Genomic DNA, 27,453 nt, shown 5'->3' with positions numbered 1-27,453 from the left:
TAAGATTAGAATATTGCCTAACATTAAATGCCCTACTTTGACCACAAAACCCACATGCTGTAAGTCACCAAAAACAAAATCCTAAGGTTCATCCTCTTCTCCCTTCCCAGTGAACATCATTGCTACACATTTAAAAAAAATGGTTACCATTTACTACAGGGTCTGTCCTGGGGCCATATTTTGGTTGTCTGTTCTTCAGTTTGCATTTGAAAGCTGGTATCCCACAATTCCATTGAAGTGGGCAGGGTTACATAATTATGTATGCAAAGTTTATGTTAATCATCATACAGATTTGTACCTATTTTTCACAGCCTTTGTCCAGATTTTTGATGTTTCCAGGTTGAGAGGTATGATACATAAGCTATATGTGAGGTTTTGAAGTCTCATTTAAACCCAGACCATCTGTTTCTCGTGTATGGATTATCTGTCTTTGACTCTGTGCCAGACAGCACTGGATGCAGTCCTCCAGATATAGCTTACCAGTCACACCCAAAATGGCAGAATGATATCAGTATTTTTGAAGTCCATTTGCTTAGCTGATAATGCCAGTATGTTGACAGTTCTTGCCACTACCCTTTCATTGTGAGTTACATGATCTAATTATCTGTTGAGTGTGACTCTGAGATGCTTTCCTTGGTCTCTTCTCTTAAGTGGCTACCCTTTAAATGTATGTTCCCTCTAATCTTACAGAAAAGTGCATAACCTTGCACTTTTGAATATTCAGTCAGAGCTACAATCTGCCCACTCACCTTTCAAATAATATGTGCCAGTGAAAAGTTATTTCTGTCTCAATGATGATGGCATCCTTCTTGCCATCATCCGTAAATAGGATTCTCCAATTTCAGCATAGTTACTGACACATACATGCTAAACACCTGTCATCTACAGGTGAGCAATGACAAACTGTCAAGGGTAAGTCACTGAATCCTCTTCATCAAATGCGTTAACCTCCAAAAGTAGACTGAGCCGAGGAACACCATTTACTTAACATACAGGAAGAAAACAACACATGCTTCCTAACTAATTCTAACTCCAAGGATAGAGCACTTCATAATACGTTAGAACTAACTACATGAGAGGGTGCTTTTGGTGACCGAATGATTCAGCAAGGGTGAACTCTTTCTTGTCTGAAGTAACCTTAGTAATTCGTCCATCCCCTTAAAATATGATCAGATTTAGCACCAAGCCCTGTGGCACCTCAGTGGTTATAAATAGGTTCCTAGAAGCTTCCCTTATTTGTTCATACCGGTTACTTCCAACTTGTGGGTGATAAAGGCCTTGAAAAGATTCAGACACACTGCATGTACAGGCCTCCATCTGTCCACTTCAGTAGTAAACCAGATGTATAAATGAAGTGGTAGCACCTCTGGTGCATACTGCCAATGGCAGAGTAACTAGCATTAATGAATTCAAAAGTCTGAACCACAGAGTATTTGCTAAAACTTTCTCTGCAACAGAAGTAATACCAAGAGGCTAGTAACTAAACATCTCCTTTCTTTTTGTAACACCTTTACTGAAATATCTTTTAAGACATAGGCACACATACATTAAAAGAAATGGAGAGATGATAAATCAGCAAGCTGAATTCACCCTCTGGTCTTGGTGAGTACCTTCACGAGGTGGACCCCATTTTTCACAAAATCTCACCAAGACAACACTGATATATAGACTATATTTTATACAGCATACGTCATGGACATTAGTAGGTTAAAAAATAAAAAATATAGCTGAGTGCACAAGACCAAATAAAAAAGTGCCCAGTCCTGGTAGGCACACTGGTGCCAGGAATGGAAAAAATGATAGTGTAGAATCCTCAAGATACGGAAACATCCCTATAATGAGGCCAGACCAGGCCCAGGGGAGGAGGATGGACCCCCTTTTATAGAAGGAAGTAGTAGTCCCCAAAAAAATCACAAAAATTGATAGGCCAGAAAACAGCCATAAAGACAATTGAGTGGACTATTCAGGATAAGAAAGACATTATGTATTGTTACTATTATGCAAAAAGCCCAGAATTTCAAAGACAGAAGATACACAAAAAGATTAAGAGATAAATTAGAGGAAAGAAAAATAATTGCACAAGAAAATCTTTCAGAACCTTCAAATAAAAATTTGTGTTCATTAATACAACAGACTTGTGAAAAACATACAGACCAAGAAAACGTGGGTCGCTTAGAAAAAAAAACAACCGAGATATGGAAAATTTCACAATACAAAAAATAAGATCACAAGAGGGAATGTAGAACAAAAAGATTAGTAAAGTAAGAGTTAAAAAAATGGAAGCTGAAGCTACAGAATACCTGCAAATTAAGGATTTAGTGTAGAAAGTCTAACACAGGTTATATCACAGCATGACGGAACAACAAGTCCCCCAAGTAAGGAGAAACAGAAGGACCAGGAGACATCTGAAGAATAAATATGGGCATGGTAAATGGAAAGAGATTTAATACGAGGCAATATTTATGCAAAGGAGAAAGCAAAACTAATCAATACTAAAACAGCAGTACCAAAGATATTTGAAGAGAAATACAGGCAAAGGCATCCAGCCATGGAAAATTTTACAATACAAAAAATAAGAAGACAGAGGAAAAGTAACCAAGAGGATTAGTAATGGAGAAGTTAAAGAAATAGAAACTGAGATGAGGGATTACCTGTGAACTGAAGAATTTAGTGTAGAAAACTTAACTCAGATAACATTGCAGCAGAATAAAGCAATGGACACCCAAATTAAGGAGAAATCAGTGGAGTGGGAAGCATCTGATCAGTTGCCATATGAAGATACTTTGGAGCCTTTCATAGGAAATCAGTACAAATGTTCATTTGGATTGGACAGCAAAGGAAGGAACAGGAAACTGTGGCAATTCTGATGTTATCAATGTTGTGGAGTGATAGGCCAGCGAGTTCCCAAATGAAAGAGCAATGGATGACACAGGATGAAACTGAAGAGACTGTGACACAGGAAGATGCTCTGGAATGCCCACAGGAAATGGAGAACAAAGAATGTGCCCTCAGTTTAGAAGAAAATTATCTAAGAGAAAAATTGCTTGACTTAATAGAGATGGACAGACCAACAAAATAATAGACTACACAAGGTCAATAAAACCCAAAAAGTTAGAAGTTTGATAAAACAAATGAACACAGTAATTAGGACTGTCCATAGAGATTCATGACATATAACAGAAGTAAATAGGATATATTACTGTGCTCAAAAGAATAATTTCTTTAGTTACACCATTTGATTCTCCATCATTTCTAACAGAATACCTGCAGGGAATTTTTTAAATCTGCCAACTCATTACACTCCCAAAGCACATGTTTCCAGTTACCTCTTTTGCTCCCCATCACACCTCCAACATTTGCAGTCTACCTGAGGAAAAATTAGTTGAGGTCTCCTTGGGGTTTACAAATACCTATGCAACACTTTCAAGTAGAAATCCTAAACCTTCTGGACTTTATTGCAATCTTGGGAGACATATACATGCTTTCCCATTATTCTGTTGTACATTGCAATTCCAGTCTCTCTTCCCAATGTGTTCTGATCTCTTCTGATTGAATCTTACTGTCATCATGTAATATTTTATATGCTCTACTAATTATCCACTTTTTAACAGCAGCCTATGTTCTAAATTTGACCAAAAGATCTACCAGAGCAGGTAATTCACTTAGGACTTACCTGTCCCTTTCTTTTTGACTACAGTCTGATATCAATCACTGATAGGGAAGGCAGTCTCTAACCTGCAGTCTAAACGTCTACTTGGCCTCATCCCACTCTATTACCTTTCTCTCTGTAGTTATTTGCTCCCAATACCTTCATTACTTTGTCAGTTTTCTCCAGTAAATTCAGGCTCCTTCCCTATTTTCAGTACCCCTACTTATAGTCATCCATGTTAGCAAACTCACCTTTCTCAATTCACGTTGGCTTAATTCTTAGAATACTTTCTGCAACTTTATGAATATATTATTATGTATGGTGGTTACTCTTCTCCTTAAGGATCAGCATCCAAATTCCCACTCTCTCCTTATTTCTTGAACTCCTCCTCCCAGCTCTATCATCATCCCCTTCCACTTTGAATTATAATCTACTGTTTGTGTTATGTATATGTGCCTTAACTGTGTAGCTCTAAATGCTTCAAATCAGGAAAACATAAACCACCTTGTTCTATTGGGTGGATCAACTTATCCCACTTAAACCTTACCCTCTTTGCCTCCCAGATAAATTCATTTAACTCTTTTTAAATACGTTATAATCATAGTTTAAAATTGAAAGGGTCTGTAAGAGGCTAGGCCTGATGAGTATGTATCTTTTTTGGGTAATACAGCCACCACAACCTTCTTCAAAGATGCTTGCATTTCCCTTTCTTTTAAAATACTATTAAACACATTCTTCCAGATGTTATCACTTTCTTCCCTCCTAACTTTCAAACTTATGCAGAAGTACTATGTTTCTCTGGAAACTTTCCTGGAGATTAATTATACATCGCCATTTTTATCCCATCCCTTCTTATCGTAACTATTAGTTGTTGAGTCTCGTCGTCCTCTAACCTTGGCATAATTACATCTTTCAAAAATATTTCCATTTGTGCTCTTTCTTGGTTTTCAAATTCCTCTGCTTTATATGCATTTTCATAAAATTTCCAATATATCTTCAACACTGCTATAGGATCTCTGGTTATTTTTCTTGTGATAGGCTCCCTACGTTTGGTAACAATGCATTCTACTTTATGTTCCTAAGTCATTACTCTAAAAGTTTTTGTGCATCAAGGTTATCAAAAATAGTTGGTTAACAGCAATCTTTATAAACTCATGCATATTATCCAAATACCCCCTTACTTTCTCTTTAGTACTCTGAAGTTGCTCCTCTTTTTGTTCTGTGAAATTCCCATTATTCTGCAATACTTTAACCTTTGTCAGCCCCTCTAAATAATTTCTATTGCTTCTTAATCTTATCTCTTTCTCTTTTCTCTCTACCCCATTTTAACACCATTTTTATTTTATCCCACTCACTAGGTATTTCTTCTCAAGAAATTTCTGTCTTCCTTAACATCTCTCAAATAATTTTCACTACTCATTTCTTAAATTCCTCTTTTTAACAGGTAGGTGGAAAAGTGCCAGTATCTCATTTTTACTTCATCACCCTGCATTTTTAACTTAGTTTGTATCAGTGCATTGTCTGAAATGTTTTTGGATGTGTGTATCAAAGCTTACAAATATAATTTCTAACCTGTCTAGCTGAGGTATTGTATGCTAATTCTGTTCAGTTTACTACTACTTAATTCACATTTTCCATTCCAAGTATGTTAATTAATTTCTTCAAAAATTTACCCACTTTTGATATATTTTCCCTTCTATGTCCACCAATACATAATGGCTATTTTAAATCAAGTTCCAGTCCACACCTACAAGCAATATTCCCTGCTGAAAACTGATCATTTCTCCCAAAACTTTTATTAAGGTCCATCAAGGTCCATCATAGCAGTTTTTGGTGGAATATAAATACAAACAGGCATAATCATCTTCCCATGCCAATAGCCACAAACCTACCATTATTTAATTTTTTTCTCTTCTATCACAATTGGAGCCCCTCTAGCAATAAGCATTATAACTCCTCTTTTCCTTTGTTACTAATACTCTGCTAAATATCCACCCTGAAATCCTTTCTTTGTCAAATCCACATACTCATTTCTTTCTAAATGTATAGCCTGCAAAATTGCAATTTGCACTCTGCATTTTTTAAAATATAATTCAATACTATTTCCTTTTTGACTATTTACATCCCAAGATAATGTGGATACACTAGTCATTATAATAAAACATTAAAATTCCCACTTATTATACATGACAGTTTTTTGAATGTGTATTTCAACATTTGTCTTACATGTTTACTCTAATGTTTGGCAAAATTATCTTTTATACAGTTATTTTTTCTCATCTCCATTTGAACCTATGTCATGTTTTTCAATACTTTTTGTTTCGATGGAAACCCCTCAAACAAAAACTAAATACATTTTCAGATCACTCCCTCCTCTATTAACTTAAAACAAAAACACAGAGCTATGTACATTTTAAACAAATGACATTTAACACTCCAGACAGCCACAAGTGACCCACATTGACAGTTTCACCTTCAGGCATAACCTAATCTAAAATTAAGGCTGCCCATGCTATAACACGTTACAGCCTGGGTTCCCACTTACACTAATTGCTGTCTGTTCTTATGACTAGCCCCCTCCCAGATGTGAAAAGCAACTTGTATGCTTTCAGAAAACTATACATTTCAGCCCTAAGAAAGGTGTACTGGCTACCATTAAAGAAAACTAAATTATGCAATGTTCTATTAAATGCATTAAAGTATTAAGGCTGCTGGAGAGGCTGGTATCTCTTATTCACTTCACATATATTCAAATTTTATTTTTCACTGAACTGCTTGCCATTGTACCTTTAAATTTAGCATTTCCCCCAGCAAAGAATGCTCAGAATTTTCAAGATAAATTGCCTGCACCTGCAGACAGTTCATTTCTATGTAAAAGTGGTCAGCAATAAGAAAAGAAAAACAGCTATCTGCTTTGTAGATGAATGAAGAAATCTTTGTAATTTTCACTCAGAACAGAATATAGAGAATTCCCTGGATAAATGTCTTCAGCTGCAGACTCCTTGGCTCTCCCTAAGAACATTTGCTAATAGAAATAAAGCTAATATCTTTGCAGATCACAGGATCATAGGATTATAGGAAGTTACTAGGCTAATGGCCCTGGGGCCCTTACAAGCCTAGCCAAGAGTTTATCCTCAAAAAAGAAACCTCAGTCAGCACCTGTCACCCCTGCCAATGAGGGGCACAGGTGGAACCCTTGGGACAAATATGTGGTTTCCCATCCAATCATCAAGGTTGTGTTTGAAGAGGGTCAGTGAGGTACTCTGTTTGACATGTATGGAAAGTCTATTCCAGAGATGGGGCAGCCGCTGGGAGACAACCTTGTCTCTCCAGCAGGATTTGTTGATATTGCATATTATATTTAGGCCTTTTGAGCAGGCAATGTGTGAGGAGTTATACTTACAGATATGGAGCATCTTTAGTAGGGCAGAGTCCAATATTGCCTTGTAGGTAAGACACAGATCACCTCTGAGCAATCTGTACTATACTGAGTAGAGTGATAGTGATTTGAGCCTGTCTGCATAGGACAAGTGTTGGAGGCCATGGATTCTCTTTGTGTGTATTTCTGTGGCCTTTCCAGTTGGTGCAGGTCTTTGGAAAGGTGCATACCAAATAGGGCATTATACTCAATTATTGACCTTATCAGGGAGAAGTACAGAAAAGTAATAACCTCCTTTTTTCTGGATGCAATCCCTTTACTTATGAGATGAACCAAGTAAAAGGCTTTTCTGACCACTGCCGCTACATGATGGTCGAATGTGAGATTGTTGTCAACCTGAGTACCCAAGTCTCTCACCACAGGTTGGGTGCTTAGGGCTTGCCATAGATGTGATAATCAGTAGACAAATTGCATGATAATACATTTTTTGTGTTACCTTAAGGCCATGAGTTTGGCACCAGTCATTTGTTGCTGTAAGACCCTCTTGCAGTATGTTAACATCATTTGTGGAGTCAATGGCAGCACCCAACATACAGTCATCCACAAATTTGGTGAGCCACGTCCCTTTTGTCTTTGCCTGGACCTCTGAGAATTAGATGCCAAACAGTAGGGGTCCCAGGCACCACTAGTGACAGGTCTGCTATCGGAGGTGGGGGCACCTATTTTGACCTTGTGGGTCCTATTGGTGAGCTAGTTGGCCATCCACCTGATGAGACAGGGATTTACGCCAAGTTGTGTTAGCTTTTTGATGATGCCTGATTGGGGGACTGTGTCAAAGGCCTTGGCCAAGTGAAGATAAGCTGTATGTACTGACCTTCCCTCACAGATTTAATTTCATGTTGTTTTTCTAGTCTATTAACTTACAAAAATGTGTTTATACCTTAAGCCAAGGATATTAACCTAGACATACACCCTTGAAAAACAAGGGAAATGCTCATAATTATGCATATAATCAGTATGCTATTACATGCCACCTCACCTCAGCAACCCAAGATCACAGCATTATATTAACTTGAACTTGTTTCTGTCCAGCCTTTCATCTCTTGTAAAACCTGTATTTCTTACAACTAAAATTTACTTGTTTACTTTAATATCTTTAACACGTATAACAGTCACTGAAAAGATCCCCCAACATTTAAAATATCCCTGACTGAACACTACACAAAACTATTTTACAATATAACCTGCAGTTTATATCATGGCATGTTTTATATAATTACTAATAAATACAAAATTGGTTTACTTATATTTAGTTTTTTTTCCCTTTAGTGTCTTTCCAAACATTAATGTCACAATGTGAGGTATATGCTTTACAAGTTTAATAAGTTAGCAAAAGACCAGTCTTGTCTCAGCTACTTGTTTTGCAAAGCCATATTTCACAAATGAGACTGATGCTTTACATTTTCACATTTATTCATTAATTTCAGTGTTGCTGTTCTTCCCAACCATTTCCATCTCCCAATACTAGACTCTGGTTTAAGTCCAAGGTACTTTTGATTCTTCTAGTCAATTCTAGTGCTTTTCTTCTATCAAGCATTTTCCATTGGAACACTGGAAAATGTTTCACTGGAAATGTCTCTCTATTGGTTTTATTATCAGAAGAATGAGAAGCAAAATCCCCTTCTGCTTACTGGCTCACTTTTTGTAAGATAAACTCTTTGATTTCCTCCTTAGTCAGTTCTGCATCAAAAAATGTCTTTGATCTTCCAGGAAAAAATACCCTGAAGACAGCAGATAGAGCAGCATGAATGTTATACCTGCCTTTCAACATTCCCTGATTGCTGGAATAAATTTGCTTCTCTTCTGCCTGGTGTACAATGAATAATAATTTTTCACAAACACTTTCCTATCTCCAGTTTTTATTATGTTTCCCTTCTGCTGCAGTTTTGTCAGGATCAACTCCTTCTGCTGGTATGATTTCATCTATACTAATACAAGAGAATTTCTCATCTCAAGGTTTGGAGCATACACTCTACGTGCCCTTTCGATTAACAAATCCTGCTGTGGAATGCCAATTTAGTTGCTTATGTGTACTTTCATAAAATTAATATAAACTGCTTCTTCAAGTTTCTCTGGTACAGTATGTTCCTTCCTGTTTGTCTGCTACAGCAGAAAATCTTGGGCTTTCTGTGTGCACTCTTGTCTTTTAACTCTATTTTTGAAACAGCTCTTCTTGAGAAGCTTTATACTCAACCAGCCTTTTCTTCATTAAAACTTCTGATTTTTTTTGCACTTTTATCAGTTCATCTCAATAGCTAGTTAAAGCTTCTATTTTTTCCAACCTTGTGTTGTTTCAGTTGATGTAGTCCTTCAATGTTTAATTTATTTAATCACCTCTGAAACCATATCTTGAACAAAAGCTGAAGCTTTAAGTGGTTTTGCTGAACAACTACAAGGTTCTTCCCAGCCAAAAGTGTTTCTCTTCACCCTTACTGGTTGATTTTCTTTCAGGTTCTCCAAATTTCTTCTTTGCTGGCATTCAGGCAGTGTATTTACTAGCTGGTAACTGAATTTTATCTAAGTATACAATTTCAGTTGTCATTTTCTCACAGTTTCTGATTTCACACTGGGAGAGTAAAATTAAGCTGTTGATCAGTGTGCAGCCATCTTAGAACCTGACCACCTCCTTTCATGACTTACCTTTGCACAAGGGAAGTGCTGTTACTGCCCCACCCTTCTGAAGTAGCATACAAAGAAGACACAAGGCAAATGTACTAGTATTTTCCTCAGTGTCTGTCAGCTGTTATCAATCTTGCAGATAAATTGTACAGACCCAGAACCTTAATAACAAAATCGAGGGTGTATACTGCCTTTACTACAAACACTGATCATATTCTTATGGTTAATACACTCACAGATCATACCTTATTCTGACTACACTTACAGCTCCTGCCATTACCCTTATTAATTCACAGATCATAGTCGTAATCTTATTACACTCACAGACCATACGCTTAATCTTATTACACTCACAGACCACACCCTTAGTCTTATTACACTCACAGACCACACCCTTATTCTTAATATGCTCACAGACCTCACCCTTATTCTTGCTACATTCACAGACCATAGTTTTAATCTTATTACACTCACAGACCATACTCTTACTCTTATTAAAATGACAGACCACACCCTTATTCTTATTACGCTCACAGACCATACCTTATTCTTATTATGCACACAGACCACAACCTCATTCGTATTGCACTCACAAACCTTACCCTTATTTTTATTATCCTCATAGAACACACCCTTATTCTTATTATGTTCGCAGACCATACCTTATTCTCAGTATGCACACAGACCCCAACTTTATTCTTATTACACTCACAGAAAATACCCTTAATCTTATTATGCTCACAGACCATAGCAATATTCTTATTATGCTCACAGACTACACCATTAGTCTTATTACACTCACAGACCATATCCTTAATCTTATTACGCTCACAGAAAAACACATTATTCTTATTATGCACACAGACCACACCCTTATTCTTATTACACTCATACACCATACCCTTAATCTTATTACACTCACAGACCATACTCCTACTCTTATTACACTGACAGACCACACAGTTAATCCTATTACACTCACACACACCATACCTTTAATCTTATTGCACTCACAGACCATATCCTTAATCTTATTACACTCACAGACCACAGCTTTATTATTATTACACTCTTAGACAATGCCCTTATTCTTATTAATAATAAAAACACTGTACAGTAAGCCACTGGGAGGACAACAAACCAACCTTTAGCATAAATAAGTTTAATGTAACACTTAAAATGTTTTTATTTTTGTGGTTTTTCACTATTGGCTCAGGCAAACTTCAGTTTTGGTTTAGTGCCCTTATGCTTATTACACTCACAGACCATACCATCATGCTTATTACACTCACAGACCATACCCTTATGCTTATTATACTCACAGACCATACCCTTATGCTTATTACACTCACAAACCATACCCTTATTCTTATTACACTGACAGACCATACTCTTACTCTTATTACATTGACAGACCAAACCCTTATTCTTATTACACTCACACACCATACTCTTAATCTTATTACACCCCCAGACTATAGTCTTATTCTTATTATTCTCGCAGACCATACCTTATTCTCATGCACACAGACCCCACCCTTATTCTTATTACACTGACAGACCATACGCTTAATCTTTTTACACTCACAGACCATACCCTTATTCTTATTACACTCACAGACCACACCCTTATTCTTAATATGCTAAGAGACCTCACCCTTATTCTTGTTACACTCACAGACCATACCCTTAATCTTATTACACTCACAGAAAATACTCAATCTTATTACATTCACAGACCATAGCCTTATTCTTATTACACTCACAGACCACACCCTTATTCTTATTACGCTCACAGACCACACCATTAATCTTATTACACTCACAGAATATACCCTTAATCTTATTACGCTCACAGAGCATACCTTATTCTTATTATGCACACAGACCACACCCCTATTTTTATTACACTCGCACACCATACCTTTAATCTTATTACACTCACAGACCATATTCTTACTCTTACTACACTGACAAACCACACCCTTATTCTTATTACACTCACACACCATACCTTAATCTTATTACACTCACAGACCATAGCCTTATTCTTATTATGCTCGCAGACCATACTTTATTCTCCTTATGCACACAGACCCCACCCTTATTCTTATTACACTCACAGACCATACCCTTAATCTCATTACGCTCACAGACCATACCTTCATTCTTATTACACTCACAGACCACACCCTTATTATTATTACATTCTTAGACAATGCCCTTATTCTTATTAATAATAAAAACACTGCACAGCAAGCCACTTGGAGGACAACAAACCAGTCTTTAGCATAAATAAGTTTAACGTAACACATAGTGTTTTTATTTTTGTAGTTTTCACTGTTGGCTCAGGCTGACTTCAGTTTTGGTTTAGTGCCTTTATTCTTATTAAGCTCACAAACCATACCCTCATGCTTATTATACTCACAGACCATACTCTTATGATTATTATACTCACAGACCATACCCTTATGCATATTACACTCACAGACCATACCCTTATGCTTATTACACTCACAGACCATACCCTTATGCTTATTACACTCACAGACCATACCCTTATGTTTATTACACTCACATACCATACCCTTATGCTTATTATACTCACAGACCAAACCCTTATGCTTATTACACTCTCAGACCATACCCTTATGCTTATTACACTCACAGACCATACCCTTATGCTTATTATACTCACAGACCATACCCTTATGCTTATTACACTCACAGGCCAAACCCTTACGCTTATTACACTTATAGACCATACCCTTATGCTTATTATACTCACAGACCATACCCTTATGCTTATTACACTCACAGACCATACCCTTATTCTTATTAAACTCACAGACCATATTCTTACTCCTATTACACTGACAGACCACACCCTTATTCTTATTACACTCACACACCATGCTCTTAATCTTATTACACCCTCAGACTATAGCCTTCTTATTACGCTCACAGACCACACCTTATTCTCATTATGCACACAGACCCCACCCTTATTCTTATTACATTGACAGACCAGATGCTTAATCTTTTTACACTCACAGACCATACCCTTATTCCTATTACACTCACAGACCACACCATTATTCTTAATATGCTAAGAGACCTCACCCTTATTCTTGTTACACTCACAGACCATACCCTTAATCGAATTACACTCACAGAAATTACCCTTAATCTTATTACATTCACAGACCATAGCTTTATTCTTATTACACTCACAGACCACACCCTTATTCTTATTATGCTCACAGACCACACCCTTATTTTTATTACACTCACACACCATACCTTTAATCTTATTACACTCACAGACCATACTCTTACTCTTATTACACTGTCAGACCATACCCTTATTTTTATTACACTCACACACCATACTTTTAATCTTATTACACTCACAGACCATACTCTTACTCTTATTACACTGACAGACCACACCCTTATTCTTTTTACACTCACACACCATACCTTAATCTTATTACACTCACAGACCATAGCCTTATTCTTATTATGCTCACAGACCATACCTTATTCTCATTATGCACACAGACCACACCCTTATTCTTATTACACTCACAGACCATACCCTTAATCTTATTATGCTCACAGACCATACCTTTATTCTTATTACACTCACAGACCACACCCTTATTATTATTACACTCTTAGACAATGCCCTTATTCTCATTAATAAGAAAAACACTGCACAGCAAGCCACTTGGAGGACAACAAACCAGTCTTTAGCGTAATTAAATTTAACGTAACATTTAAAGTGTTTTTATTTTTGTGGTTTTCACTGTTGGCTCAGGCTGACTTCAGTTTTGGTTTAGTGCTCTTATTCTTATTAAACTCACAGATCATACACTTATGCTTATTATACTCACAGACCATACCCTTATGTGTATTATACTCACAGACCATACCCTTATGCTTATTACACTCACAGACCATACCCTTATGCTTATTACACTCACAGACCATACACTTATGCTTATTATACTCACAGACCATACCCTTATGCTTATTACACTCACAGACCAAACCCTTATGCTTATTACACTCACAGACCATACCCTTATGTGTATTATACTCACAGACCATACCCTTATGCTTATTACACTCACAGACCATACCCTTATGCTTATTACACTCACAGACCATACACTTATGCTTATTATACTCACAGACCATACCTTTATGCTTATTACACTCACAGACCATACCCTTATGCTTATTATACTCACAGACCATACACTTATGCTTATTATTCTCACAGACCATACCCTTATGCTTATTACACTCACAGACCACACCCTTATTCTTATTACACTCACACACCATACCCTTAATCTCATTACACCTCCAGACTATAGCCTTATTCTTATTATGCTCACAGACCACACCTTATTCTCATTATGCACACAGACCCCACCCTTATTCTTATTACGCTCACAGACCATACCTTAGTCTTATTAGCTCACAGACCACACCCTTATTCTTATTATACTCACAGACCACATCCTTATTCTTATTACACTCACAGACTACACCTTTATTCTTAATATGCTAAGAGACCTCACTCTTAATCTTGTTACACTGACAGACAACACCCTTATTCTTATTACGCTCACAGACCATACCTTATTCTTATTATGCACACAGACCACAGCCTCATTCTTATTACACCCACACACCTTACCCTTCTTCTTATTATGCTCATAGACCACACCCATATTCTTATTACGTTCGCAGACCATACCTTATTCTCATTATGCACACAGACCACACCCTTATTCTTATTACACTTACAGAAAATACCTTTAATCGTATTACGCTCACAGACCATAGCCTTATTCATATTACACTCACAGACCACACCCTTATTCTTATTACACTCACAGACCACACCATTAATCTTATTACACTGACAGACCATACCTTTAATCTTATTATGCTCACAGACCATACCTTATTCTTATTATGCACACAGACCACACCCTTATTCTTATTACACTCACACACCATACCTTTAATCTTATTACACTCACAGACCATACTCTTACTCTTATTACACTGACAGACCACACCCTTATTCTTATTACACTCGCACACCATACCTTAATGTTATTACACTCACAGACCATAGCCTTATTCTTATTAGGCTGCCAGGTGTCCTTTTGATCTCCTTCACTGTTGTAGTGATTAAATAAATATTTAATTCTCTGCAAGATTTTAAATTCCACTTATTCCTTTGTCACAGAGAAACAGTGACATTTGTAAGGTTTATTTTTTTGCACACTAAAATTTTCTGCACGTCCTTATGGCTTTAGAAATGTCTAAATTCTAATGCTGGAAGCTATCATGCATGTCACAAACAGTATTCACATAAACATTAAATTCTTGATGGCACTCTGCTACAAATTCATTTGATTTCAAAAATATGGTTTCCACCAGAGACTGCTGTCAATCTGGTACTTTATTTACTTTTGACAGCTGCCAAACTGGCTGTGCAGTTCTTTTAATGGAGACAGAGGCAATATGTTTTTTATTTTAGCATTCACAAACAGTTTGGAGAAGACAGCAAAGTAATTGCAAAGATAATGGCAAACATGGTTTGCAGTCCCACAGAGTCAATTATACTGCAGCTAGCTATATCTTTTCTGTTTAACTGCCATCACTTTAATTCTGTGGAAATCTGTTTGGTCATAGTAGATTAGGGATTGTATTTTCTTCAAGGACAAACTGAATCTCGTTAGGGCCGTGAGCTGGTTCAGTTAATGTCTATTTATTCTCACAGCTAAAACTGGTTTAACTTTGACAGACAAGAGTCACTACCTAATCAGCCACATTCTTCACACCATATTGAGTTGTTGGTGATTTATCCTTCCTGCATTTGTAACACCACTGTCAGTAAATAAATCAGTAAAACAATTAGCTTAAACATGAAAGTTTAACAAAAAAAGGCAGTAACAGTGAATGGTAAGAAAATACAAAGGAAGTGGTAGGTCAGCCATACATCTAAACCCTGGCAACTAGCTATGGGCACCAAATTAGCATCTCAATCAATCAGTCAATAAATAATTAATTTAAAAAAGATGAATTCATCTATTTGCTATAATTAAGAACACATCACTGTGTATACATTTAGAAGGTAAAATCAATGCACTAGAGACAGAGAGTCCTCAGTGCCAATAATTTTAGTAAGTCTGCGGGTTTGTATAAGATTAATACGCGTACACACACGTCTACATATGTCTGCACACACACATATATATATATATATATATATATATATATATATATATATATATATATACATATGTCAGTCTTTTGTGTTTAGATATTTTTACGTCTAGATATTTTGCTGTCAATCATTTTACTGTCAATCAAATGTTTAGATCATTTCAGGTATATGTGTGTGTGTGTGTGTGTGTGTGTGTGTGTGTGTGTGTGTGTGTGTGTGTTTGTGTTGAGAAGTGAATGAGGAGGGCGCTGTGCCAATGCATGCAAAGCATGGGCTGCCACTGGCGATTACTGCAGTAAAGTGCTCATTAGTGCTTGAATCAATCACCCAGAGATTCATGAAGTGGAATTTATGTAATAATGAAGTATTTCCTCATTATGGGTAAAGTGTCTCTGAATCTCTGGTTTCTGCAATCACATTAAATCACATACATTTTGCTGCATTCTTACTGCTTGCAGCTAGCCTGTTTTTGAATCTTGGCCTATGTATCTTATAACTGTAAAACAGTGTCACAATTTTTGAACTGCTTTTAATATTTGCTTATTCCTTGTGGTAGGGTTTGGGTTAGGGAGCTGGTATAATGGTTAAGGTGATTACCTTACAGGCAAAAGGTACAGTGTTTGATTCTCACCTTTGAAAGGGAAATTGGCTACTCTTAAAATTGCCCACAATGGCAGCTAGCCTAGTATGAACCTATGGACAAATAAATTATAATTAACAAACCATTTAGCATTGTTTAGTGCACCTCTTCTTTCTTAAACTAAGAATGATCAATTACCGCGACTCTCATGTTTGCTAGCCGCAGCTAGAAAGATTACTATTAGTAACTGGAAGAAACCTATTTTTCCACCCATCTCTTATTTCTTAACTGGAACAACTGTTATGCATGAAAGAGAACTTGATACTATTAGATTATGAAGTAATGCCTTATAAACATTGGCCAAAACTGATATTATTATTAGATAAATATGATTACTCTGTACTTTTAAGAAAAGTCTTAAACAAGGTTCCCTTTTTATTAAAAGAAATATAAAATGGCCTAATCATTCAAATATTTTGGCACATCAGGCAAATATTGTTAGTAGTATACCACTTGTTTTGTTGTTGTTCTTATTTGTTTTTTTTTTTTTCATTATTTGTACTTGTGATGGAAAGCAAATTGGCAACAATATGTAATACTGTAAATAGTCACTATGTAAAGCTCATTGGATATGTGAACTTATTTGCTGATCAGCGATGATTGTGATATCAACTATCAAAAATTAATAAATTAAAAAAAAAATCAAAAAGAATGAAATCAGGATATAAAAACATTGTTCAGTGGTAGCAAGTGCTGGCTAACAAAAATATGCACAAATATTTAAATTTGTCAACATGCACAGCAAGCCTGAAAACTGAATCACTTACATATAATCCAACATAATTCATTGACAACCCCTGGAAAACATGCACCATCAGATTCTTCTTTTCTTAATATTAAAAAAGAAAAAAAAACATACATTTTGCGATTCATTGTAACACAAACACCAAATGCTCTCACTAGATAAACTACATGTGCCCCTTTGTTTGTAGATATGTGTGTGTGCAGTACTGCTGTCAGTGGAATAGTGCATGTGTCTCATTGTTGTGCACATGCACAACTGCAGCACTACTGTCAGTGCACAAACTGCACGTATCACTTCCTTGTGGGTATGTAACTAAAGGGACCTCAAAGGTTCCTTACAAAAAGAATACAAGGCATAACAAACTTGCCTTATGCAGAGCGCCTTAAAGCCCTTTCCCTCTATTCAGTCTCCTATAGATTGTTAAGGGGTGATCTATGCCTGGCTTACAAGGCATGTGCAAACCCTACACTTATGAATCTCCTACATATCTGTAAGTCAAAGAGTACCAAAAATACAAGGTCTAGGTACCTGAATTTTGTCTGTGACTTAAACATAACATGCTGTAGAGACAGATATGTGTCCCAAAAACTACCCCTCCTATGGAACAGGTTTCCTATCCATGTGAAGCCGGGTTTGTCTATTATCCTGTTTTAAGCACAACCTAGATAACTGGATGGGGAATCAGAAATTTACACAGGGCCTGGCACCCATGTCCCTTATGGACAGAGGTAGATTATAAACGCCTGGCCGTCAATGTCCTATTTGGATGCAAGACATCCTTATTCTTTCGGGAAAACATGGCTAGGCTTTGAAAGGCCCCCTGGTCATTAATCTAGTAACAGTCTGTGAATCTATGAGTCTTTGTGCATGTGGAGCACTTCTGTTAGTGAATATACTGCATGTGTCCCTTCCTTCATAAGTATGTGCATGTCCAGCACTGTCATTAGTGGATATACTGCATGTGTCCCTTCTTTTATAAGTATCTGCACATGCAGCACTGTTATTAGTGAATATGCTGCATTTGTCCCTTCCCTCATGAGTATGTGCACATGCAGCATTGTCATTAGTGGATATACTGCATGTGTCCCCTCTTTTATGGGTATGTGAACATACATCACTGCTGTTAGTGGGTGTACTGCATATGTCCCTTCCTTTGAGGGTATGTGCATGTGCAACTGTGTTGCCAGTGCATATACTGCCTGCATTCCTTTGTTCATGGATGTGCACATGTGCAGCATTGCTGTCAATGGATATACTGCATGGGCCCCTCTGTGGATGTTTGCGGGTACAGTACTGGTGTCAATGGATATACTGCACATGTCCCTTTGTTCCCACTAATATATACATGTGAAGTACCTCCTCTTTACTTCCTCTTCATATCTTCAATGAGCCACATTAATGCAAAGACATAACAGGCTCAAGGAGTCATTGTTACTAAATGTCTTTATTTAAAAGGGTAACAAGTTTGTTTTTTAAATAATGCTGTTTTATAATAGTGATGTGCCATGATGAAAATGTGGGTATATTATATATTTACAAGGGAATACTTGACCATTCAGTATTGGGCCACACAATCCTGCCTCCCTGCAATGTCATGATACACAGCTGACACATACACCTGGAATACAGAACAGCTGAGGCCTAAGTCATACGAATATCTGAACAAGAAGTATCAGGTACTGCTTCACCCATCCGGAGACCCTGTTCCACTGTGCCTGCTGGCAGTCTCCCTAGCAGCGTCAGCCACTTCAGAAACTCCAGCTAGAAGACTTGATGAAATCAGAGATTTAACGCTAGACCTAAACCCTAAGGGGCAGTTAGGTATGATTTTCCCACGGCTTGAAGTATGACAGCTTTCTGTATCACCAGGGATCGGAAAACATGAAAGCATGTGTTGTTTCGTGACTGTTATGTGGTAAAAAGACTTGATTCTTGTCATTCTTTCTTGACCTGTGTGATAAGGTACAAGGTGTGGGACCACGGGAATGGACAAAAGGCATACAGTGATGGGCCAGAGAAGGTATCCACAACTAACTTCAGAACTGAGCAGAACATTGGGCTACCATTTTCTGCACAGTGACACCTCACAGAAGTGATGCAGTTTGGGAACATCTGATTTAGACACTGCTCTGACTTCATAACTCCAGAGGAACACTGGAGGAGCAGCTCAGCTTATCGGGCAGCACATTCACTTCCCCTCATATGTGAATGACTTTGACAGGCTAACCATTTGATAGAGAAACAAGTAGTTGCACAGACCAATGAAATCCAAACCAAACATAATAGCCAAGGCTCCAACCGGGGATAAATACGATCAAAGTTTATTTTGTATTGTGACAAGTCAACACGTTGTCCACAAAATCTACAAGATAAGCACTTTCATCTTTTTCTTAAAAAACTTCATCAGATAAGACAAACATGAACTACAGATACTTAAATATCGTGAATGAATTTCAAAAGAACTAATCAAAATGCCAGATACCTGCCAGGCCTCCAGTGTAATTTCATAACTATTAAAAGGTACATGCTCAGATTACCAGAACTCTTTAAACAAGTCTCAGGAAGATAAGCACATTTTACCAAGGCTTGGTCAACAAGTGAAAACTAGTACTATGATAGTCGAGGCAAGTAGCTAAATGCAATAAACCCCAGTATGACAAAGGAGTCCTCCCAAGTGCCACACCTACCAACAATTTTTCACATTCTGTGTGGTGTTAAAGTGGTGAAATGTTGTGGTCTCTATGATTAAACAGATCACATAGGATTCAGCTTGAGTATGTCTGGTGAGGGACATACTCCACTGAGTTTTGATTTATAAAAGTTGTTTGACTTCTTGATGGCTGTAGGAGCACAGTCTAAGTGACTCCAAACTGTAAAAATGAAATCCGTCATGATTAACATCATAAAGTGTTGACCCAAGGCTCTGTATCCTTCTTCCCCTTATATTTATTTTGGTATTTATGGAAGAAGAAAAAAAAAACCCAGGGCCAGTCTATGGAGTAGATCATGAACCTCATAGTCTTTCCAAAGAAGGGGCATTCTAGAAGGAAACTGTATTTGTAACTGTCCTTTTCTGCCTCAGAAACAATGACATCACTGTCCACAGACTCATTACAGAGCACTAATAGGGACAGAGCCCACTGCCACAGACTAGTGTAGTGAATTCACACGCTGTCTCATGGGAGTGTGAGCATGCAGTGTGCATGTGTCAGATGTCAGGTGATAGGAAAGTAGTACTTGGGATACTGCCTGCCAGAGGGTAGCATATGAGTTTAAAAGGCCTGTGCTGGGCCCAGCACTGGTATCACACTATATGCACTGAAGGTGCAGTCCCACACCTGTGCTTTAAGATCCCAGAGGGCAACAGCCCAGTGGACTGGATGACTAGGCTTTGAACTGTTAATCCTGGTATGGAATGACCGGACATACCCTCATAACTTGGGCCATCAAACCTACTGTCACATTTAGGGCATACCTACCTCTTAAATGTTCCTAATTTCACAAAAATGTCTTAATTTTTTCATCATTTTTGGTCTGTTCCTCATACAATTTGTGGTTTTCTGGCAAATCATTTATGACTGAAGTTACTAAATAATGACAGACATTCTATGTTCACATCTTCTGAAAAATGCATGCTAATGCAAAACACGTCATTCTATCAACTTTCTATGTTTATAACAGGGGTGTATATCATAACCGCAAAAGCAAATAATGCCGAACGGCATTACATTGAACACAAAATGGCGAACGCTCACAATAGCGAAGCCGCAGAACAACAAATTCTTACCCAGGGCAAGAATTCGGTGGGCCATTCCACAGCTTCACTATTTCCTCCACTGTGGTGCGATCTTGGAGTTGGTATATTTAAGTAGGGGGGTGGGGGGGTGAAGCCCCCCACATTAGACATAGGTTTTTGGTGTGCTTGTGTTGTGTGTGCGTTTCTCAGAACAGCAAATTTTTTTCCTAGGGAAAAAATTTGCTGTTCTGAGATTTCGATTATATCACATTTCGAACTTTCAAGTTCGAGCTTATGGTGTTCGAAATTTTGGAAGTTCGATAATGTGATATATGTGTGTCCATGATTATGGGCCGTTGTCACCATTATGTTTGCGTTTGTCTAGAATTCTTGTACTAGGAGGTTGAGAGATACAGGTAGACTTTGGAAGGGGACATGTTGACCTTGAGTACCACTGTCTGAATGATGGTGACTCAAGAGAAGCTCCATCAGATGGCCTTTACCCATAAGCAGATCAACAAAGAGCCAGATGCTGTCTTTGCCAAGGAATTTACCCTACATGCTTTACTATCCATATACATCTTCCTTAGAGACAAAGACTACTCATCCATAAGTCTCTCATGCAGATCATCCATCTTATTCTGTTCTTTGCCAGACATTCCTGAAGAAAGATTTTTGACCAAAGCAAACAACATATTTTTCTATGACAAATGTATGTCCAAAAGTCAACATGATAAAAAGGGGAAAATCTGCCACATTATAAGCAATTCAGTTGCCATTCTTGGCAGTGCTGATGAAATAAATATCTTTCATCCAGAAACTGAAGCAAACTTGCTGCAGACTCTGAAAAAAAACATTTGAATAGAAATATAAGGTAATTACCACTTAAAAAATGCTAATGACAATGTTGGTTTAACTGCATTTTCAAAAGAAATGGAGGTTTCATACACTGGAGCTAACCCACACAATTGAATCCACCTCCAAATAAACTTAGAAAAATTCAATAAAATACCTTAAGTAGCATCTAATGAAGAAATATTCAATTTTACTTTTTTCATACTACTCAAATTCAGATAAAACTAATGCAGCAGCTGTTGTCAAACCCTGTGACTTGAATAACTTGAACATACAGTACAAAACATACTGCTTCACAGACTTGCTGATTGTAAAAGAGTACACTAATGACATACCTATGGAATCCACAAATGTTAAAAATTTCACGGATGCTGTACAACAGATGGACAGTCTTATCTTTAGTGAGGAATATACCATCTGCCAGCTTTACACATATCCACAATAGTTTTAGATAGTTGTCAGAACACAGATAACCCAGAAAGTTTTTATCAGTGTAAATATTAGAAACAGAACCAACAGGATCATTCTTCTCTTTAACATGATGAACATGCTGCTCCATACAGTGCCTAAAAGGTAAAAGAACAACAAAATCCTTAGATATACCCTTCCAGTGGTCTTCAACAAGGTGGCATGGTGCATCACAAAAAGCCTTAGCTCTGTCTTTAACCTCATCAGTCACTGTATACCTCTCCATGAGACCAGCATCAGCAAGATAATAAAGGACAACACACCTCCAGATTACCTAATTGTAACTGTGAAACCCTTAGGATTCTCAGAGAACTTAAATTTGCTGCCTCAATCCATCCCATCCTCAACCCCTTTCTCCCATTTCTGCACATGGGGTCAGGGTGTCACTTCAACAGTGACAATCATCTTGAGCCACAGTTTACACCACTGGGTGGCTAGCCCTGCCATGCTAGGTCATCTGTACCACTCACTTGCACACAAACTTTCACCTACGGCCAATTTAGAGTGCCCAGTCCACCTACTGCATGTCTGTAGAATGTGGGGGAAAACCAGAGAAAGCACACATGATTGCAGGAAGGACATGCAGACCTCACACAGAAGGCACCCTATCTAAGAATCAAACCAGAGAACCTCTTGCTGCACCACCACAGCTGTCCAAAGCCTCACTACCTCTACCCATTTGTTTCCTTCTCCAATATGTGAAAGAAACCAATACAAAGCATCCAGAGCTATCTGGGCAAACGTTTGAGAAATGCTAACTCATGTAAACAATCTAATGCATAAATTAGTATGAAATAAAAATAATTACAATTATTACACTTTCTCACACTCAAAGTGGGGCGGTTTTACCTCCCTATTCCTACCCTTAAGCTAAGTATGACTTTATAGAATTAATTTATATTGGAAATAGAACATGTCGGCATTCAGTTACAAATTCTGTACAAAACAAGGCTTAAAAATAAAAAAAATATTCATTATCACCACTCCTGTTTTTTTTTTTCTAAATAACTAGATCAGATTATCAAATCATCAGACAGGCTGACTAGAATAAGATACTTTATAATGAGTTTAGTGGTGGTGTCAAAAAATTCTGTTTGGATTGGAAATGTAATTGTGCATCAGCTCCTGATGAAGAATACAACAGCAACAAAAGCATTGAGCTTCAGACACCATATAACAGCTGACAAAATGAGGAATACAGCCTGAGTTATGTGCCAGTTTGCTTACTGTATAACTAACTAGTTGCTTACTGAGTAAAACTAACGATGGCAGTTAACTTGCAAGGCTGATAAATCACCACTGAATAGAAAGCTATAGTCTGTCTGGAAGCACCACTGTCCAGCATTTACATTACCATTACAAGAGAAAGCAAGGGAATGCTGACCGTGCTATTACTGGAGCAAACGAAGCGAAAGGAGTAATGGAAAGGTGCCCTTTGTCCAATCACGTGCGGAATCACAGTGCTTTGAAGCAAACTATTCAGTACAGTACAGCAGCTAATTTAGCAGCTTAACATAAAAGTTGGGTTTCTGTATGGGGACAAGAGGTTGTTCTCATCTCAAAGGCTGCTCAACCACTGAGACAGAATAAGTAATTATGGGATGTGGGAGTGTATGGGAGTTTGTCGCACCCTGCATACACAATTTGTAGTTGCATTAAGGTGCCCAATTTGAAGGTGTCAGTTTGAGCAACCCAGCTCAGTAAAATTTAATTCTGCACTTTCTGAGTCTGACAAATCACCATGAACCCAGTGCTTCCAGTAAAACAAAAGACACAGATGACTTATTTTAGTATCTGTATTTGTGTATATAACTCCTTAGGCATTCAAATACATTTACATAACTTATTTAGGCTAAGAGTCGTGCAACACTTTTGCTGGAATTGGTTTTGCACTGTATTTACAGTTTTCCAAAGAAAAACATTTTACAAAGGAGCAGTGAAGGAATAAACCCCATAGTCAGTCTGGATGGCTTTGCAGTTGTGACTATTCTAAATTCTTTGTAATGGAAAACTTTATATCCTTTCTTCTGTAACAGTGAACTTGTTGCAAATTACTTTGATAATTATAAATGAATATTTATGACTGTAAACATAGCTACGAACAGTGTTAATTATGTTTCCATTATCAGTCTAAAGCTTTAGCCTAAAAGTGAGAAATGAAAAGATGAATTGTGTATGGCTCTAGGGCCTGAAGATTATAAAATTCAGCAGTACAGTCTGATGAAAATTATTTCTTCAAAGAAGACTTACGACCAAACCATTACACCACAAGACTTACTCAACACATTATGAGAAATATTCAAATAAATTGTTGTGTTTGTCATGTAAAACTAATACAGTCATTCATTCTCTGATTAGTCACTTAATCTACTTCTGGTTGGGGGGGGGGGGGTCTGGAATCTGTTCAATCACTCACTGGACACAAAACAGAGGAACTAATCCTGAAGGGGGAAGCGAACCATCATGGGATGCACACATTCACTCTCATATAGCATATACATCTAAAGATAACTGAAGGAATGCCAGCTTACCTATGGCACACCTTTGGGATGTGTCAGGAAACTAAAGCACCCAGTGAAAACCCACAAGGATAAATGAAAGATATAGGACTTCAAATAGAAGGCACCCCAAATGAGAACTGAACTAGATAGCCAAGCACTGTGAGGCAACATTAATCATGTACCAACTACAGCAGTACACTGTCACCCTTTACTAACATTCAAGAACAATTTATGCTCAAGTCTGTCCATTAATCTCCATATGCCATCTCAACTATCCAAACAATTCTTGCGATTACAGACTAAATCTCGCTAAGGAAAGATGTTGTTGCACATGTTAAATGTAGTGCTGTTTTTAAAAAGTGCTATATCAATACTTGTATAATAATGTGTTTAATTAACAATGGGATAAATTATTAAGTTAATAAGCAGACCAATGAATGCAGACAGAAAGTACACCATAAAACGATAAGGGTGTTAATGAATCCTTGTAAAACTCTTCTGCCACAAGTGTATACATTCTGTCTGTGGCAGTAGAAGGCTAGCTTCAGATCAATCAGGATTCTAAGCTGCATGGAGTATCATCATCCTTTCCCTCTTCCATCTTGTCATTTAAATCCATACCTGAATCTGGGCTTGGCGCTTGTGCATTGCCTTTTGCACAACCTCTACAGCTGAATCACGGGCATGAGACGGGCCTCCATGCAGTGGTGATGGTGTTCGTGCAGGAGAGAAAACCCTGTGGGGTGAAGGTGATCCTCTCTGGGGAGTGGAGGACAGAAGTGGAGCAGATCGTCTGCCTGAGTCTTCATCAGCTAGGTCTGCAGCAGATATACTTGTATCATCGACATCAGTCAGTGCAAGCTACAGAAAGTAAGGAAAACCATTCGCATGAGAAAATGAAAACAACAGACCACATAATAAGTGCAAACTGAATAAATATAACTATTCCCAAATTACACATTTTATAGCAGCATGTAAAATGTGACTTTTTTTTGTAATGCGCTGACGGAGTTACAATAGAAATTGAATCCATTCATCCATCCAAAACCCCTTTATACCATTTTTGCATATGGGGTCAAACATTCACTTCAACACTGACAATCATCTATAGCCAAAGTTCACACTGCCATGTAGATAGCCCTGCCACAATAGAAATTGAATATTGTAAGTAAAAAAGTTGACATGGTAGTCAATCAGCAGTAAAAGCAGGGTTCAATATGTGACAGAAGAGCTACAAAACTCATAAAAAATACCTGAAATTTTAATAGAGACTGAACAACTTTTGACAGAGCAGTATGAAAAAGTAAAAGGTATTCATATGACCTAAGAAACAACAATCTTACTTTTAAACTTTTCCCACATAGAGCATCTAGGAGAAAAAGGTTTCTGTGCCCTTCTTTCTTCACCTTTTGCAACAAACTCCTTTTAAAAATAAGGAGTTATGGTGCCGAAACATCCTTAAAAAAGAGCTAGATCAATGGGTAGGTCCTGAAGTGTTTTCAACATTTTTTACAGAGTCTATGTCCCCTATTGGTCATTGAGACCCAAATGTAGGAATAACCAAAACTATAGAACTATGAAACTAAATAGTAACTATAATGAGAAATATCTACTACACAGGTTCCTAGATTCATAGACAAGTACTTGGCTAGCTGCCCTTGCAGGCCATTTTAAGCCTAGCCAATTTCCATTTTGTTGCTTGAATTAACCTATCCAGTTTGGTGTTAAATTGGCCTTACCCATCCTATGGTCGATAATTATAAATTACCCTTAATGAGAATAACTGAGATCATATTATATATAATTTTATGAGACCCATGTGTCCATTAGCACCACAAGGGGCAGTCCTGGGGAAAAATTTGCATTACCCATCCATAGATACAAGCTGCACTTGAATATGGATAGGGATGAGCATTGTTTTACATGGATGGGGAGTGGTATCCTCTGCTACATATACCTGTTCTTCCAAACCATTTTGCTAATGTAGCAGAAGGGGTTTAGCTCACTGGACCAAATGCTTCTAATGCCATTTGACTTGCTGATATGCAAAAGACCCATCAGTACTGGGTCAGAAGATGCCCTGTATGCCAGACACAGGTAATATCTTAGCAGTCTATACGATACCGAGTATAGTGACAGGGCTTTGAGCTGGTTCATATAGGGCATATTGTTTAAGCCTTATATCCTTTTAGTAAGGTATCACTGTGGGCATTCCAGTTGTTGCATAAGTCTGAACATACACATGCTAACGTATGCATTATACTCAATGAGTGGCCTAATGAGGTCTGAGTTAAGGTGAACAATGATGTCCCTAGATGTAGACACAATCTTTTTGTTTATAAGTTGCACAATATAAAATGGCATTCTTATGACAATGGACACATGTTGGTTGAAAGATCATTGTCCATTTAAGTGCCCAAATCTAGAACAACTGAGTCATCTCTTAGGGGGTGTATCACCAATACGGTAATTCCCCAGTGTAGATAACTTCCCAAGGGGTACAGTAATGCATTTTTGGGCATTTAGTTTCGGTCCATGATTT

The 27,453-nt window shown here is 37.5% G+C and overlaps 1 protein-coding gene across 1 annotated transcript in view; it reads right to left on the bottom strand.

The window, feature by feature from the left end:
- The window catches only part of LOC122801244 (rootletin-like), a 2,937,720-nt gene that overhangs the window by 2,000,205 nt on the left and 910,062 nt on the right, over positions 1–27,453 (bottom strand). Inside the window, exon 13 of the mRNA XM_044070796.1 lies at positions 25,533–25,772. Coding sequence (XP_043926731.1) covers positions 25,533–25,772 — 240 coding nt within the window. The remainder of the gene's footprint in view (positions 1–25,532; positions 25,773–27,453) is intronic.

Source organism: Protopterus annectens, chromosome 4.part1, assembly GCF_019279795.1.
Source record: "Protopterus annectens isolate FY-2018-M chromosome 4.part1, PAN1.0, whole genome shotgun sequence".
Taxonomy (NCBI): domain Eukaryota; kingdom Metazoa; phylum Chordata; order Ceratodontiformes; family Protopteridae; genus Protopterus; species Protopterus annectens.
Note: the sequence above shows the minus strand (reverse complement) of the source record. Positions and strands in the feature narration are given on the sequence as shown.